This window comes from Lampris incognitus, chromosome 2 (genome assembly GCF_029633865.1).
Source record: "Lampris incognitus isolate fLamInc1 chromosome 2, fLamInc1.hap2, whole genome shotgun sequence".
In the NCBI taxonomy this organism is placed as follows: domain Eukaryota; kingdom Metazoa; phylum Chordata; class Actinopteri; order Lampriformes; family Lampridae; genus Lampris; species Lampris incognitus.
The window spans coordinates 134,628,406-134,646,540 of NC_079212.1; the positions used below are offsets into that span (position 1 = coordinate 134,628,406).

At 45.3% G+C, this 18,135-nt stretch overlaps 1 protein-coding gene across 1 annotated transcript in view; it reads right to left on the reverse strand.

The window, feature by feature from the left end:
- pcsk1 (proprotein convertase subtilisin/kexin type 1) overlaps nt 1-6,643 on the reverse strand; it is a 30,162-nt gene extending 23,519 nt beyond the window's left edge. Inside the window, exons 1-2 of the mRNA XM_056301760.1 lie at nt 6,243-6,643; nt 5,981-6,122 (exon numbers count right to left, since the gene is read on the reverse strand). Of these exons, the coding sequence (XP_056157735.1) occupies nt 5,981-6,122; nt 6,243-6,643 (543 nt within the window). The remainder of the gene's footprint in view (nt 1-5,980; nt 6,123-6,242) is intronic.
- Nucleotides 6,644-18,135: the final 11,492 nt, after the last annotated feature.

Here is an 18,135-nt window from a genome sequence, read left to right on the forward strand (position 1 = left end):
GCCTAACTCTGACTTAAGGCGACAACTCATCCCCAACCCGGAGGGAGCAATCCACCATTTTCCGGTAGAGAACCGTGGCCTCAGACTCGGAGGTGCTGCCTCTCGTCCCGGCCATTTCACACTGGGCTGCAAACCGCCCCAGTGCGCACTGGAGGTCGCGTGCTGATGAAGCCAGCAAAACCACATCATCTGCAAAGAGCAGAGACGCAATTCTGAGGTTCCCAAAACGGACACACTCCTCACCTTGGCTCACTCATGCCTTACTCAGTAAGCACCACTCATCACGGTGCCATCACATGTGTGTTACTCTTATGTGGCTGTTTCATTGTAACACGTGGCCTACTAAGTACTCTTGACCTAGCTTGAGGTAATTAGATGAATCGTCTTGCGAGTGAATTGCAGAGGGCGATAAAACAGCTCGGATCTAGGCGAGGACCGGCGGCCTTTGACGAGAGAGCGGTTGTGGGAAATGTAACCCACTGCATCCTGGACTGGGCACAGGTCTGCCCCACAGCCCTCTAATGGAGTAAGTAGGTAGAGAGAGAGAGAACGGGTCGATCATAAAAGAAAAGAAAAAAAAATACAACCCCATATGCTGTATTTCAATTCAGTCATTAGAAATAAATGTTTGTTTCACAAACAAAAAGCTGAATAGGCTTGGCCAGCTCCATTATACGTCTCACTGAATCATAAACAATAGAGGAACCGATACCGCCGGCCCTCAGTTTATTTGCAAACAGGCCGGGATCAGATCTGCAGCATAATCCGCCTCTACCTAGCAACCCCTGTTTGCTTTGGCTGAGACACTCGGTGATGGGGGCCTGTGTGGACTTGCACAGCTCAAGGGCTAACGACCTGAAAAATTGCTACGATCTGCTGACGTGGGTCGGAGATTTCATCGGTAGCGTAGGGCGAAGAAGCTAGTTACAGGACAGAAGGTCAAATCAGATTTTTGTGGTGCTGATTAAACGCAGAGGCGCGCGCGCACACACAACTCATCAGATGAGGTCACAGGGCTAACCACTGTTGCCAGTTAATTTTTCTTCTCCTTGCTCCAGCTCAGGTGTAGTCAACAGAGGGGTGGAAGGTAATGAAAGGCCTCTGCTAATGGGTGTAGGTCGTTGGATGACGCACAGCCTTATTGACCTCAGCAGAAGGAAGGGAGCAGCTGATGCAACCCAAGACAATTAGGCCAAGCAAATGAGTCTCTTACATGTGAACAATCAACTTCCAGTTTATCCCAGAGGCATCTATTGTGTGGTTTTATATATATATATATTCTTACATTTTTTTTAAATCCCACAATATGTGTTTGTTTGTTGTGGAATGAAGATGTAATGCAAGTTTAAGAAGGGGGCACCTGTAAATATGTGGCCTTCCCTGGAGCCTGGTGTGACTGGTGAGCATCAGGAAGGGGCTGCTCAGTGGTATCGTGTGTGACTGAGTGAACAGCTCATACACATCCCACTCCCCCAGATCTCTGCTTTCAAAACCTCAGCAGTCCTCAGTAAACCACACAGCAATCGCAGTTGCTGATATGGGGGGGGGGGCTTCAAAATGGCCGATGTTAGCAAAAATGACACACCCACTACCCATTTAATAGAATTTTTCTCGTTTGCTTTGCTTTGATTTGTTGTTGTTATTCACATCACTGATCAGCAGAAGCTCGGATTCAGGTAGCGTCTGTGAATGTAAACGCATTACTTGATAAAAATAACGGTGATGGAAGTAATGTCCATCCATCCATTATCCAAGCTGCTTCTCCAAATTCAGGTCGCGGGATGCTGGAGCCTATCCCAGCAGTCATTGGGCAGCAGGCAGGGAGACACCCTGGACAGGCCGCCAGACCATCACAGGGCCCACACACACACATTCACACCTAGGGGCAATATAGTATGGCCGACTCACCTGACCTACTTGTCTATGGACTGTGGAAGGAAACCGGAGCACCCGGAGGAAACCCACGCAGACACGGGGAGAACATGCAAACTCCACATAGAGGACGACCCAGGATGACCCCCAAGGTTGGACAACCCCGGGGTTCGAACCCAGTACCTTCTTGCTGTGAGGCGACCGCGCTAACCACTGCGCCACCGGGCCGCCTTGGAAGTCATGTATTTGATGCAATACCACGTTGCAGCGTTATCTGCTCATTAACAATGACGTCACTAGACACTGATAGGCACATCTTTGTTTTTTTGTTTGTTGCTGAAATCTGCACTTAAACTGGTTAACTCTTCCACAAACGTCTGCAACACTCAGTAAGGTCATGTGATCGTCCTGTTGACTGCTTCATTTGCCAAATTATCAGCCATCTTGTCACTGGAAGGCAATTTTTGCAAATCTAAACTCAGTTTGTATAAAAACCTGCAACATTGAATTGCACCAGACAATCACATTTTCCTTTCATAAACCTTGTTCAGCTTGGCGCCATAATGAATAGATAAAACAAACTCGCTTTGCTTAACGAATAAGCCGTCGCTCACGTTTCACGACATATTCACCCACGTGATATCATGAATCCAAATTTATACCACATAAACAAGATTCTTGGGAGGAAAAAAAAATATGTTGAATTTAGTTAGTTGAAGTAAGTTCAGTTTTGGAAACAGATTTTTATTGTGGCTTTCTTGATAATGAACAGAAGTCAGTGAGAAAACTGTTTACACTCAGTCAGAAATGATAAAGGTAAATAGACTGGCCTGTAAAAGTGAGTTTGTAGTAACGATGCCACTTCTTCAACTGCTTTTTCATACTGAAGTCACCGACCACTTTCTCTTCACAGAAGTAAACTGGTACGGTGAGGGGTCAATTTAAGCTAACTGGAAAATAACATTTGGAATTTTTGAAAATAACCGTGCTGTTCGTGATAACGTATGTTGAGTGCTGTAAATTTGTGTAGGTAACCTTGGATAAAGGCAAAGTCTTGGCAAAGTTGAAAAGCCTGTTTCTCCATCAACAGCACCACATACGTATGGCTATAATAGAAATGTCATCTGGTAAGAGGGACATTGGCATTGAGTTGGATGTGCTAGAGGCATGCCTGCAGACCCATATCGTGCAGCTGTCTGCAGCGGTGGGTGGGGTGAAAAAACAAAGTGGAGAGTTTGGGGTACATGGGGCGCATGGAGCCTTGCTGGTGCGTCTCTCCGGCAATGTTGCAGCCAGGGAGGGGGTGCTTAAGTGCGAGTGCCCATGTTCGGCTGGTGCACGGGTCCCAGGGGTTGTGCTTAAGTGTGTGGGTTTCCCATGTTCGGCTGGTGCATGGGATGTGGGTATGTGTCATGGTCGCTTCCACCATTTCTCCTCCCATTCGCACCATGGTGGAAGAGTTTGAACCCTCCTCCAATGCTCCTGGCCTTAACTCCCCTTCCACCTGGTCTTTAGCACACATAGTATACCTATTTTTCTTCTTTCCATCATATCAGCCAGCTCTCTCCCTTTACCAGTCATAGTACCACCATTCAAAGTTCCGACTCACCTCCACACTACTATCCTTCCTCCTCTCCCCCTGCCTCTGCACATACCTTCCCCCTCTTCTTCTCCTTCATCCAACAGTAGCATAGTTTCCACCGGCACCCTGCTGGCCAACAGTACCGGTGGCGGGTGTTGGTAACCTGGGCCTTGACCGATCCGGTATGCAAATCTGATTTATGATCTGCATATTTGATTTGGCAAAAATTTTACACCAGATGCCCTTCCTGACGCAACCCTCCCCATTTATCCGGGCTTGGGACCGGCGCTAAGAATGCACTGGCTTGTGCATCCTCAGTGGCTGGGTTACAAAGTAGTCCATGATAGATAGCACAATATGTTTCATCTGAGTATTTTTCCTCATCAAAATAATTCATACATTATGCTTTCTTTTTTTTTTTTACTCAAATACAAAGTTGTATTAGCTCAGATCAGTAAGGCCTACAGGCCATAAATAGAAAATAATTTATTTTAATAAATTATTATTTTCTAGTTATGGCCTACAGGCCATAACTAGAAACTAGAAGTTCAAAACTTGTAATGTTCACAAGAACTCAAGTTGATAAAAAGATCTAAAACAACAATATGTGATTTTATATATATATATATATATATATACACACACACATTTATTATTATTATTATGGATTTAAATCAGCTGTAATGGGGCAGTCATTTTGGAGCGGGAACACAAAGTGAATTCACATAAAACGAATAAAACAGAAGGATTAGAGTGCCAAAATATGGCTGTGGTGGATTTAATTTCGTTATCCCATTTCAATGTTATATCCTTCTCTCATTCAGATGTGTGACTAACGTGTTTTTTGTTTGTTTCTCCTCTACATGGTGATGCTGGTTGTGTGGCTTGGGTCCTGGGCTGTTCCGGCGGCATCTGGACACTGCTTGGCATCCTCTTCAGCTTATTCTTCATATATTTTATAATTTCATTATAATTCTGTTATCCTCTCAACAATGGATGTTGTCCGTCTTGGGAGAGAGATCCCTCCTTTGTTGCTCTCCTTGAGGTTTCTTCCTATTTTTTTCTCCCCGTTAAAGGTTTATTTTTTTTAGGGAGTTGTTCCTTATCTGATGCGAGGGTCTAATGACAGGATGTTGTGTAGCTGTAAACCCCCCCCTAAGGCAAATTTGTAATATTGGGCTATACAAATAAGCTTATCCCAAAAAATGGGGCCCATTATCCAACATCAGGACCTGCCGGACAAAAATCAACCTCAAATGATCAAATGTCGGTGGACTTGGTGTTAGATAATTGTGCAATCTCAACATACCTGGAGACTAATTCAACGACAAGCAGCCAAGTTTTGCTTCCCAGGACAACCGGGTCTACCCCCAACTTTTGCCATGGTCTTTCAGGGCGTTCTGATGACATGAGTGGCTCTTTGTGATTATGTTGTTCTTCTATGCGTGTCCTGCAGTTGAGCACCATTTCATCCACTTGCTGGCTGAGTCCCAGCCACCACACAGACTGACGAGCACGTGCTTTACACTTCAACGCCCCTTGGTGTCCTTCCTGTAGTTTGGCTATAGCACATTGTTCTGCATTGCTGAAGGTATTATGAACCTTGTGTCATTCAGCAGTCTTTCACTGCGAGTGTAGCTCGCTCTGGCCAGTAGCTTTTCAGTCCCAGTTCCTGTTTTGCATGCGCTGGCATCCTTCCATGCACAGCGTCATGACACCTGAGCAGACACGGTCGGCTTTCAGATGCTCTTTCAGATTTTCCATGTATGTGGGACTGACAGGTAGGCTTTGCATGACACGGTCCACAAACTTTGGTGCTTTCCATCAACTCCAGATCTTCTGTGGACATGCACACTTTCACAGGTGAGCCCAACAGTGTGTCCACTGTCCAAAGTGACTTTCCTGGCACATGCACGATGGAGTATGAATAGAGCATCAGCCTTATCCTGAAGTGCTGGATTCTCAGAGGCAGCAGATCCAGTGGTTGGGCTCCAAGTAGACTGAGGAGCGGTTTATGGTCGGTCTCCAGGCAGAAATGTTTTCCTTTGAGGAAATCCCGGAACCGTTCACAGGCTCATGTGTGGCCCAGGACATCCTTCTGTACCTGCGCGTACCGCTGTTTAGTTGGAGTGAGCGACTGCGATCCATATGCCACAGGTTTCCATTTGTCCTCCCATCTCTGAAGAACACCTCCCAAGCCATACGATGATACATTGGCTGACATGTTGGTGTCTCTGTTTGGGTCATACATGGCCAGCACAGGAGGAAAAGACAGTGCTTTATGCAGCACTTTAAATGCCGTCACTTGGTACATGTCTCAGACCCGGCAGTTCTTCTTCAAGAGGCGGTCACGGAATGAACTTTCACAGCTGATTGACCATCCCAAGATAACTCAACTCGCTCACATTTGTGGGGTCCTTCATCTCCGTGATGGCCTCCATCTTTCTTGGGTCAGGACAGATGCCCAAAGTTGTAATTATGTGACCCAAGAAGACCACCTCACTCTTGGAGAGTTCACTGGTCTACATTCAGGCTGATGCCCGCTTTTTCCAGTCTTTGTAGCACAGCATGGAGTCGAGCATCATGCTCTCCCTGGTCCCGCCCCCACACCAGTAGGTCATCGATGTGGCAGACCACTCCTTCTAGCCCCTCTGTGACGTCTGCCATCCTGCACTGGAAGTGTCCGGGTGCTGAGGCAATACCAAATAGAAGACGGTATAAGTGGAACTGACTGAAGGGTGTAATAAATGTGGTGTACTTGGCTGATTCCTCTGTAAGTGGAACCTACCAGAACGCCATGTTGGCATCCAGTTTGCTGAACACTTTCACTCCGGCAAGTGTTCCGAGACTGTGTTCAGCTGACAGCAGAACGTACTTTTCACGGCACACATACTCACTCAAGCCAGTCAGGTCAATACACAAACGTATCCTTTTACCGTCTTTCTTGGGCACAACCACCAAGCTAGCACACCAGTCAGTTGGCTCCTCCACACGGCTGAGGACGCCCAGGCTTTCCATGCGCTGGAGCTCTTCTTTGATTTTCACCACCAGTGGTAGTGGAATCCTCCTGGGGGTCTTCAAGGAAAATGGCACAGCCCCCGGTTTAAATTTGATGGCATATGATTGTTGTACCTCACCTAACCCTCTGCACAGCTTGGGGTAGCTTGTCTTGAGGGTCTCCATGTCCATGCTGTCGGCACGGCTGAGTAAGCCAAGGGCTACAATGGCTGGCAACCGGTTGTGCTCAAGTTTTTGACCACATAGTCCTTCTCCATGGTCTGCTTGGCTCCTCTCCTCAGCTGCAGTCTGGTGAACCCTGACACATCCAGTGAAATGCGTCCTGGACCAAGAAAAGGTTTCTCTGCTTCCTGGAGAACAGGCTGAAGTGCATTAGGGAAAAAATGCTGTTAAAAACAGACTGAAGTGACATCTGCTCCGGTGTCAAGTTTGAAAGTTATGTTTTTGTCCATGATGCCTATTTCAACAGTCCATACATTGTCATCAGATATCACAGAGCAGAGAAAGACGATTTCCTCCTCTTCCTCAATACCATACACAGCTTTGGCTGCATAGCACATGCACTGGTAGTGACCTTTTTCCTCACAGGAATGGCACTTGGCATCATTAGCAGGACACTCATGCTTGGGATGAGGTGTGCCACCACATTTATTGCCCTGCGAGGTCTTTGGATTTTTGTTCTGACTGCTGTGTGGCTCTGGTCCATTGTTTTTGGATTTGCTGAATTTAGGCTTTTCCTTTTGCAGTCTGGCTTTAAACACTCTGTCCACAGAGCTAACATCCAGCTGCTTTACACCACTGTCTTCACTCCTCAGTGTGTTTTGCTGCTTTTTGATCTCCTCCAATTGTATTGCCATGTTAATGGCTTCTTCCAGGTCTAACTCTTTTTCCATTTGCATGCGTCTTGCCTTGCCTTCTGACCTTGTTTTGGTTCCTTTATATCCGGCAATACGTTTTAAAGTCCTGTGCAGGACACCGTACTTTGAGACATATTGCATTATCTTGCAAGATAAGCTGTGCTAAGCGGCAGTCTGTAGCATCTATTCAAAATATGAGAACTAAAACTACCCATACACCTAATCTGTTGATGAAGATGTTTTAAATAGTTTGTGGGTTTGAGAAGCAGATTGTGTTATCTTTGTAAAAAAAAGTGTTCTTACCGTGATTTTGGCTAGCAGTATTGGCAATTGCTACTTGTTTGTTTTTGGCTTGCTTATTTTCGCCTGTATTACATGTTCAAAAGGATTGTATCTCAGTTGACATGTTAAAAAAGAAAACATATTAAAAGAATAATGTTTTTGTGCACTAATAATTGGAGATGTATTGCATTATCTTGCAAGGTTCCGTACCTGTGATACCTGTGTGAATGGAAATGGCCCTGGTCCTGTTCCAAGGCAAGGCAACCAGAAAATGGTTTGAGTTCCTGTGCTGAGAAAGAATGTTATAAGCAACATTATTAATACTGTAATACATTACAGAGAAATACAAAACCATAATAAAGAACCTTTAAAATATACATTTTACAAGCGCACACACAAAGTGAGCCACCTGTTGCCAACACCAGCAAAAGTGGTAATGATTCTGAATGTGTCGGAACAACCAGCAAGTACACCATTGTTTACACAATCTACAGAATACAACACTGAATGAGGATAACAGAATTATAATGGAATTATGAAATAGATGAGGAGGAGGATGCCAAGCAGTGTCCAGACTAATGCTGCACAGTTAATCTAATCCAGGGGGTGGGCAATCGTATCCAGAACGGGCCAGTGTGGGTTAAGGTTTTTGTTCCAACCAAGCAGTTACACACCTGTGTCTCCTAATCAAGTTCTTCAGCACAAACTCTACTGGCTGATTACTTGGATCAGGTGTGTTACTGCTTGGTTGGAACAAAAACCTTCACCCACACCGGCCCTTTTTGGATATGATTGCCTGCTCCTGAGAAGATCCACAGGGTCACAGCACCAGTGTAACGGATGTGGGTGGGGCATTAAAAGTGACTACACAAGGGGTTGTTTTCCAGCATTTATTTGCTCCTGCAGAAGATAAACACAACACACATACGTTGCCTTCTGGTCCCCTCTGCACGTCCACTCCCTCAGCAATGCAAAACGAAAATGGGGGGGGGGGGGGCTACAGAAACTAAGGAGATACAGAAAGGCGATGTGCAGTAAGGTAATTTCCACAGGAATCATTATAAATAACGGTAAATAGAAATTACCAAAATAAATTTCACAAATATTATTTGTAATTAAGAATCATTAAAGTGCATTTTAATGACTAACCATTCATCTTGTAAAGTTCATCATTGTAAAGTGCTTTGAATGGCTGTTGCAGCTAGAAAAGCGCTATATAAAATGCCACTTGATTGATTGATCTGTGGTTTTAGCACTGCCAGTAATAAAGCAGTGGCAATGCATTTACAGCAGATGCAGCTGGGGGCGCTGTTTTCCACGTTATCCATCCAGCCTTTCCAAACTGCTTATCCTGCTCAGGGTCTGTAGGCCACCAGTCCACCACAGGACGTTCCATGTTAAAGCAACAGAATATTTTTCTACAAAATGTAAAAGGTATTTAGAGAAGGAAAGACTCCCCCTATCCCGGTGTTTCCCCCACATTGAAAGTAACTTCAAGAAAAGTGAATGTCTCTTGTTGGCAACACAGTTTAATTTACATAACGTAGGACATAAAGGACCAGACGAATTCAATATTAGATAATTTCCGCGATTAATTGACCACTTTTCGGGCGTGGTTGACGACTACAAGTGCAGCAGGGCAGGGGTGGGCAATCTTATCCAGAAAGGGCCATTGTGGGTGAAGGTTTTTGTTCCAACCAAGCAATTACACACCTGTGTCTCCTAATCAAGTTCCTCAGCTAAGCCTGTACCGGTTGGATTAGTTGGATCAGGTGTGTCACTGTTTGGTTGGAACAAAACCTTCACCCCACTGGCCCAGAGCCCTAGAAGGAGAGAGTTGCATCAATGAGGGGTCAGAACGTGAGAGAGTCACGTGGTTCATGTAGCCGCCGAATAGTTCCAAACGAGGCTTGGCGGGTCATTTAAACGGAACTGCTTAGCCGCGATTTCTGGTAACTACTAACCAATATTTTCAGATGTTTAACTTTATATATAGATATATTCCAACGTGACACATATTCTATGCGCACTGTTTGGAACTATCCGGGGCTCCCATGAGCCGCCATTGCTGTTAAATAATTGGCCCATTGACGTCTACGGAGTTGACGTAACTCTCTCTCTCTATGTCTCTGCGCCGGCCCTTTCAGGATAGGACCGCCCACCCCTGTCCTGGTAGATGCCTGCGTTAGCCAGCAGTGCTAATAGTGTTAAACTAACGGCAAGAATGGATTTGGAAGCGAGCGGTGCTGCTATTGCTAACGAGGTAATTAACGACAGCGTGAATGAGGGGGACATGTAGTCGGGGATGCAGAGTGAGATGGGGTAAAAAATCTAATGGATTATTATTTGTTGTCCGGAATGAGGAACACTTTGCACTTGCTTACATGAAATGAAACCCCAGACAAGCAAAAAATCTGGCCCAAATAGGGCCCACGTTTTGCCTTGAACGGCGGCGTTGACTCAGAGTGAGCGTGGCTGCCTCCCCACACAACACTCGCCGTAACCCAACCATACCCGGTTTATGACATCTGGGCAACGGATGGCCCACACAACAGTTGCCAGTGCCGTAACTGAGCCGCAAGTACCAAAAGTGCTCCAGATTAGACCCAAATGTGTCTGCTATCTGGGATGCCGCTTCCCCGAGCCCACAGCGGTACAAGACAAAGACAAAAACGCATCCAAAAACTACAAGAACACACACATATCCACACGAACACACACACACATGTAATCTATAAAAAAAAATCACTGTCCAAGGGAACGACTGTCGGAACCGCGTGGGTTAGCAGTTAGCTTAGCCTGCCCCACTTCCACGTCCTAAAAGACCGCTCTCGGCGTTTCCACCGCGGGCGCAGCTCCAGGCAGGGGCCGTGGTCCCCGGGCCCACCGGACGAAGCAGACCAAGCTCTCCCAGCCGGTCCAGCCAGACACCCTCGAGTCCTCCACACAACGACATCAAAAACACCACAGTCAACGCCAGGTGAGGCCGCCGCCAGACCGCCCTCGGTCTGCATGGGCCGTCAGCAGTTAGCTTAGCCTGTCATGCTCTCCCAGCCATCAAACGAAGACAACGTTTCAGACGCAGACGTGGACAGAAGGCCTTTGCGCACCAAGTCCGTGTGCGTTTTTTTTTGTAATCCGTCACTCGATAAAAATCGTTACGGACAGAAACCTTGGCACACTGACTCCGATTATTCTATTCGTTGCGAAAATTCGCAATACGAGACAAAATGGAGTCGTCAGGCAGTGAGAGTGATTTTGTGGTCCTCTCACTTCTTGAAAGAAAGAGAGAATATTTGGTCCACCCAGTCCTAAAACGTCAAGAGCAGGGAGTTTCACTTGCTGATAGAGGGGCTGCGGAAATATCCCGATCGTTTCCAGATGTATTTCAGGATGTCAGTGGTCCAGTTTGATGCATATAAGGTAAAAGAACAAAAGACCAATGAACTCGTTCCCTGTTTATTTTGCATTCATAAATACAAAAGAACCTGCTGCTCAGAAGAGCAGAACCTGAACCAATGCAGAGAAAAGTGCTGTATTAAAAATCAATAATAATGCTTTCCTAACTGACAAATTGTATTGAAATTTGGCTGCCTAATGTAATGTTTAGGAGGGAATACTACATTACCCATAATGCACTAACCGGATGTAGCGGAAGTGGTTAATCTGACGGGACCATGCGATCCATCACGAGTGTGTGTGACTAGCAGGACGAAATTAAACGAGCAGAAGAATCAAACTCCCAGACAACTGAGTGTACCTGGCATTACTCTTTATCAGACAGACCGTCACAACATGATGTCAGAGTAAGTAGTTAAGCCACGGACCCACTTGAATATTAAAAAAAATATATATATTGTAGCGAATTCGGGGGACAACGCAACCACAGGAATTGCCGCGGCCGGGAGGCGAACCTGTATCGCCCGCACCGCAGGAGGCATCGCTAACCGCCCGACTAAAGGGTCAGACCGTCGAGCCAGCGGCCAGCGTGTCTTCTTATCCATGCACGTTACACTACCCCCCTCCTTCGGGAAGCGCGTCCCCGCGCTTAAGCATATCAGCTCCTTCACGCCACAGGGCGCATACGCTTCCGATGGCCTTACGGTCGCTCCATCCCACTTCTGACACCAATATAGCGAATTCGGGGGACAACGCAACCACAGGAACTGCCGCGGCCGGGAAGCGAACCCGTATCGCCCGCACCGCAGGAGACATCGCTAACCGCTCGACTAAAGGGTCATACCCGCGAGCCAGCGGCCAGCGTGTCTTCTTATCCATGCACGTTACAATATATATACACACAGTGGTGTGAAAAAGTGTTTGCCCCCTTCCTGATTTCTTATTTTTTTGCATGTTTGTCACACTTAAATGTTTCAGATCATCAAACAAATTTAAATATTAGACAAAGATAACACAAGTAAACACAAAATGCAGTTTTTTAATGAAGGTTTTCATTATTAAGGGAAAAGAAAAATCCAAACCTACATGGCCTTGTGTGAAAAAGTGATTGCCCCCCCCCCTGTTATAACATAAATTAAGTGTGGTTTATCACATCTTTGGAAAGCTGAGTTCAATTTCTCTAGCCATACCCAGGCCTGATGACTGCCACACCTCTTCTCAATCAAGAAATCACTTAAATAGGACCTGCCTGACAAAGTGAAGTAGACCAAAAGATCCTCAAAAGCTACATATCATGCTGCGATCCAAAGAAATTCAGGAATAAATGAGAAACAAAGTAATTGAAATCTATCAGTCTGGAAAAGTTTATAAAGCCATTTCTAAAGCTTTGGGACTCCAGCAAACCACAGTGAGAGCCATTATCCACAAATGGCGAAAACATGGAACAGTGGTGAACCTTCCCAGGAGTGGGTGGCCGACCAAAATTACCCCAAGAGCGCAGCGACAACTCGTCCAAGAGGTCACAAAAGACCCCACAACAACATCCAAAGAACTGCAGGCCTCACTTGCCTTAGTTAAGGTCAGTGTTCATGATTCCACCATAAGAAAGAGACTGGGCAAAAATGGCCTGCATGGCAGAGTTCCAAGACGAAAACCACTGCTGAGCAAAAAGAACATAAAAGCTTATCTCAGTTTTGCCAGAAAACATCTTGATGATCCCCAAGACTTTTGGGAAAATACTCTGTGGACTGATGAGACAAAAGTTGAGCTTTTTGGAAGGTGTGTGTCCCATTACATCTGGCATAAAAATAACACAGCATTTCAGAAAAGGAACATCATACCAACAGTAAAATATGGTGGTGGTAGTGTGATGGTCTGGGGCTGTTTTGCTGCTTCAGGACCTGGAAGACTTGCTGCTGCTCAGTACTTGGTTGAGGCACCCTTGGCAGCGATTACAGCCTCAAGTCTTCTTGGGTATGAAGCTACAAGCTTGGCACACCTATATTGGGGGTAATTCTCCCCATTCTTCTCTGCAGATCCTCTCGAGCTCTATAAGGTTAGATGGGGGGCGTCGCTGCACAGCTATTTTCAGGTCTTTCCAGAGATGTTCAATGGAGTTCAAGTCTGGGCTCTGGCTGGGCCACTCAGGGACATTCACAGACTTATCCCGAAGCCACTCCTTCGTTGTCTTTGCTGTGTGCTTAGGGTCGTTGTCGTGTTGAAAGGTAAACCGTTGCCCCAGTCCGAGGTTCTGAGCGCTCTGGAGCAGGTTTTCATTAAGGATCTCTCTGTACTTTGCTCCATTCATCTTTCCCTCGATCCTGACTAGTCTCCCAGTTCCTGCCGCTGAAGATCATCCCCACAGCATGATGCTGCCACCACCATGCTTTACTGTAGGGATGGTATTAGCAAGGTGATGAGAGGTGCCCGGTTTCCTCCAGACGCGACGTTTGGCTTTCAGGCCAAAGAGTTCAATCTTGGTTTCATCAGACCAGAGAATCTTGTTTCTCATGGTCTGTGAGTCCTTTAGGTGCTTTCTGGCAAACTCCAAGCAGGCTGTCATGTGCCTTTTACTGAGCAGAGGCTTCCGTCTGGCCACTCTACCATAAAGGCCTGATTGGTGGAGTGCTGCAGAGATGGTTGTCCTTCTGGAAGGTTCTCTCATCTCCACAGAGGAACGCTGGAGCTCTGTCAGAGTGACCATCGGGTTCTTGGTCACCTCCCTGACCAAGGCCCTTCTCCCCCGATTGCTCAGTTTGGCTGGGCGGCCAGCTCTAGGAAGAGTCCTGGTGGATCCAAACTTCTTCCATTTACGAATGATGGAGACCACTGTGCTCTTCGGGACCTTCAAAGCTGTAGACATTTTTGTACCCTTTGTACCCTTCCCCTGTGCCTCAATACAATCCTGTCTCTAAGGTCCACAGACAATTCCTTTGACTTCATGGCTTGGTTTCTGCTCTGACATGCACTGTCAACAGTGGGACCTTCTATTGACAGGTGTGTGCCTTTCCAAATCATGTCCGAGCAATTGAATTTACTACAGGTGGACTCCAATCAAGATGTAGAAACAGCTCAAGGATGATCATTGGAAACAGGATGAACCTGAGCTCAATTTTGAGTGTCATAGCAAAGGGTGTGAATACTTATGTACATGCAATATTTCGGTTTTTTTATTTTTAATACATTTGCAAAAATTTCTACAAAACTTTTCTCACTTTGTCATTATGGGGTATTGTGTGTAGATTGATGAGAAAAAAAAAGGAATTTAATCCATTTTGGAATAAGGCTGTAACATGGAAAGTGAAGGGGTGTGAATACTTTCTGGATGCACTGTATAGGCAATAGAATCACTATGGACCACACCTTAATTTTGATTGACATGTAACTTCGAAATGGAAAGGCGCATCAAAATTCTTTTAACAACTTTCTATCAGCATTGTGTGGAGATGATGCAGACCAAATTTCATAAGAATCGGATGAACAGCCTCAGACTAGTTCATTTTATTTTCACTTTTTTGAAAATGGCGGGACAATTTTGCAAGCGGAAATGGGTGTGTTAGATTCGGGAGCTTTGAAGGAATCAGAGGAGAAGAGAATTTCTCAAATTCTATACAGAACCCAAGATATGACCCAAAACGTAAATGTGCTTATTGTGGCACCCCCATGTGTCCGACATGTTTCATATTTGGTACATGGCTTCTATGTGCCACAAAAAAATAAGCCTCTCACGTTTCATGAAGCTCGGCCATTCACACTAGCAAATATTAGCTACTGAAATTTGATTGTTTGTTTAGGCAATGTAGTCAAATGGGTCCAAGTGTAAGTATACCAAATTTCAGATTTTTAGCTCAAGCGGTTTTTGAGATCTTGACATATGTCAGTTGTAGCGCCCCCTATGGAAGAAATTTCACAGAATTGTGCGTGCTTCCAAAGAATGTTGTGATTATTGTGCGTGACAAGTTTCGTTAAGTTTGGACAGTCACATCACTAGATTATAAGCAATACAATCACTATAGGTCACACCTTAAAATTTGATTGACATTTTACTTCGAAATGGAATGACATAGCAAAATTCTTTCGACAGCTTTTTAATCAGCATTGTCTGGAGATGACGCATACCAAATGTCGTGCGAATCGGATGAACAGCCTCAGACTAGTTCAAGCAGTATTGCAGCGGTTTTTGATATATATCGACACGTGTCAGTTGTAGTGCCCCCTATGGACAAAATGTCGCAAAATTTGGCGTGCTTCCAAAGAATGTTGTGATTGTGCGTGACACGTTTCGTTAAGTTTGGACAATCACATCACTAGATATAGGCAATAAAATCACTATGGGCCGCATGTGTCAGTTGTAGCGCCCCCTACGGACGACATCGCACAAAATTTGGCGTGTTCCCCAAGAATGTTGTGCTGATTGTGCGGGAGAAGTTTCGTTAAGTTTGGACAATGACATTGCTAGATATAGGCAATACAATCACTATGGGCCACACCTTAAATTTTGATTGACATGAAACTTCGAAAGTGTCATTTCAATTTACGGGTTTTTGTTTGCTTGCATTTCATGTCATGTCCCAACCTTTGATTAATGGTTAAATTGGCTAAAATTCCAAAGTTCTGAAAGAAATTTAGCCAATTTCAACTTGGGAAATCAAGTTTATGATATATGCTGTTTTTGAATTGAAATTGTTTTTGAAAACATTTAGCCTTGTGCTACAGTCAGTCAACTGATCATTTGACTTGAGAAATTTAACTGGAGCTTATGGTTGTACACTTATTTTCATGTCATGTATTGGCCTTTGTTCTTTGTGGCTTGATTCCATTACACAACACCCGAGCAACACAAAGATTATTCAAAACACCATTTACCACCGTAAGTGAAAGTATGAAGCCCTCACTGTGGTGGTTTGGCTCAGTTTTATATAGGATGATATCAGCTATTGGGAGGAAGGACTTCAAAATGAGCTCTTGTTGGCCCCATATATTAACATATACCATATGTAACAATATTTTACAGCCACTCTTGCACCTCACCTGTATTCAGTTGCTCAATGTAACACCTTCATGACCCTTTTTATCAAAATTGAAAATATTCATCGGCAATTGACCTCATCAAACAGTACTGCTTACAGTTCATCTTATTCACCCTTCTATGTTCCCGTCTCTTCTTCAGTATCTAGTTTCAAACTCCCAACTGTTACTGAAATATCTGGCCTTATTCGCAAATCTAAATAATCTACCTGTCAGCTCGACCCCCTTCCTTCTCATTTAGTAAAAGCCTCTCTACCTTCTCTATCCTCTTTAATAACTGATATCATACATTCCTCTCTTAACTCTGGCCTTGTTCCCTCATCTCTCAAAACAGCTGCAATAACTCCAATACTCAAGAAACCTGGTGCAGACCCCAACAATTTGAATAATTTTCATCCAGTCTCAAATTTACCATTTCTTTCTAAAACACTTGAAAGAAAAGTTGTGTCTTGGGTATGCACTCACTTGACACACAACAATCTGTTTGAACAATTCCAGTCTGGTTTTCGCTCCATACACAGTATGGAGACAGCCTTGGTGAAAATCACTAAATCTGTTGATGGCAGCTGACTCTGGGCTCTTAACCATACGTGTCCTCCTTGATCTGAGTGCAGCCTTTGATACCATCTCACATAACATCCAGAGATTAGCTTCCACTGGAATAACTGGCACCCACCTTGACTGGTTTAGATCAGCGTTTCTCAAACCTCTCCTGGAGGACCACTTGTCCTGCATGTTTTAGATCTCTCCCTGCTCCAACACAGCTGATTTAAATGATCAGTTTTGTTATTAGGCAGCTTTGGGCGCTCATAACGAGTTGATCATTTGAATCAGCTGTGTTGGAGCAGGGAGAGATCTAAAACATGCAGGACACGTTGTCCTCCAGGAGAGGTTTGAGAAACGCTGGTTTAGATCATATCTCTCTGGCCGCACTCAGTTTGTCCAACTTGAAAATGTGAGATCACGAGACTTCCGGTGAAGCCATGTTCGGGATGGACGCAGTTATTTGCTCTGACTCAGTCGGTCTTAAAATAACACCCCTACTAGAAAACTTTAACTCGCAAACTTTGACAGGAGAGAAATGAGAGGGGGGAAATCATTGAGAAGTCAGAAGAATTCGATAAAGCGGGTAACTGCACAACTGATGTCGAAAAAAAGTGAAATGGAGCCCTCCGACGAGGCGTCTTGTTAGCAAGTAGAGAAGAAGCTGCTCAGCACGAGGATGCGCTGCGCCGTGAAATGTCGCCTATCTCTAAAGACATCCCCGACTTTAAAAAACATATGCACATGGCTATTTCGGAGCTTAAAAGGAAGCTAAGGAAGAGTTGGCAACGCTAAAACCAGAGCTTAACCAGCAGCTGACGTCCGGGCGACACTCCAAACTCAAGGCCAGGCTATTTCCGAGGCTGAGGAGTGCATTTCAGGCGTGGAAGCAAGCAACGCTGCAAGTGCTGCTATATCTGCTGACAGAACAACGCAGGCTGCGGGAAAAGGTGGCCGATCTGGAAAGCAGATCCAGAAGAAATGACATCCGGATGTACGGGGTGCCGCGAATGCCGAAGGTGACTCGATGATTTAAGTTTGTGGAAAACCTGCGGACTACGGAGTTCCCCTTACCCGACGATATGCCCCCCTTACCCGACGATATGCCCCTCCAAATTCAGCGCGCTCATAGTGCCCTGACACACAAGCCAAGACCCGATGCTACTCCAAGGTCCATTGTTATAAATTTCCTGCAGTTTGATGTTAAAGAAACCGTCCTGAAATTGGCAGGGAAGAATAAAGTTCACAGAAATAACAAGCAGATTTTCTTCGACCGTGAGTATGCATATGAGGTGATGGAGAAGCACCGTGCCTATGGAGAAATTTTTAAAAAGCACACAAAGTGAAAGGTATTCGCTTTCAAACTCCATTTGCGAGGATTCAGATTTACTGGAGCACCGGACCACGGACCTGCGAGAGCGCGCAGGAAGCCGCACGGGAGTTGCGAGCGAGGGGATTTCAGGCGGTCACCGCTAGAGAGGATTCAGGCTCCAACATGGAGGAGAACACTCAAAAGGCGTTTCCGTGGCAACGAGCAGACGCCATGGATGGAGG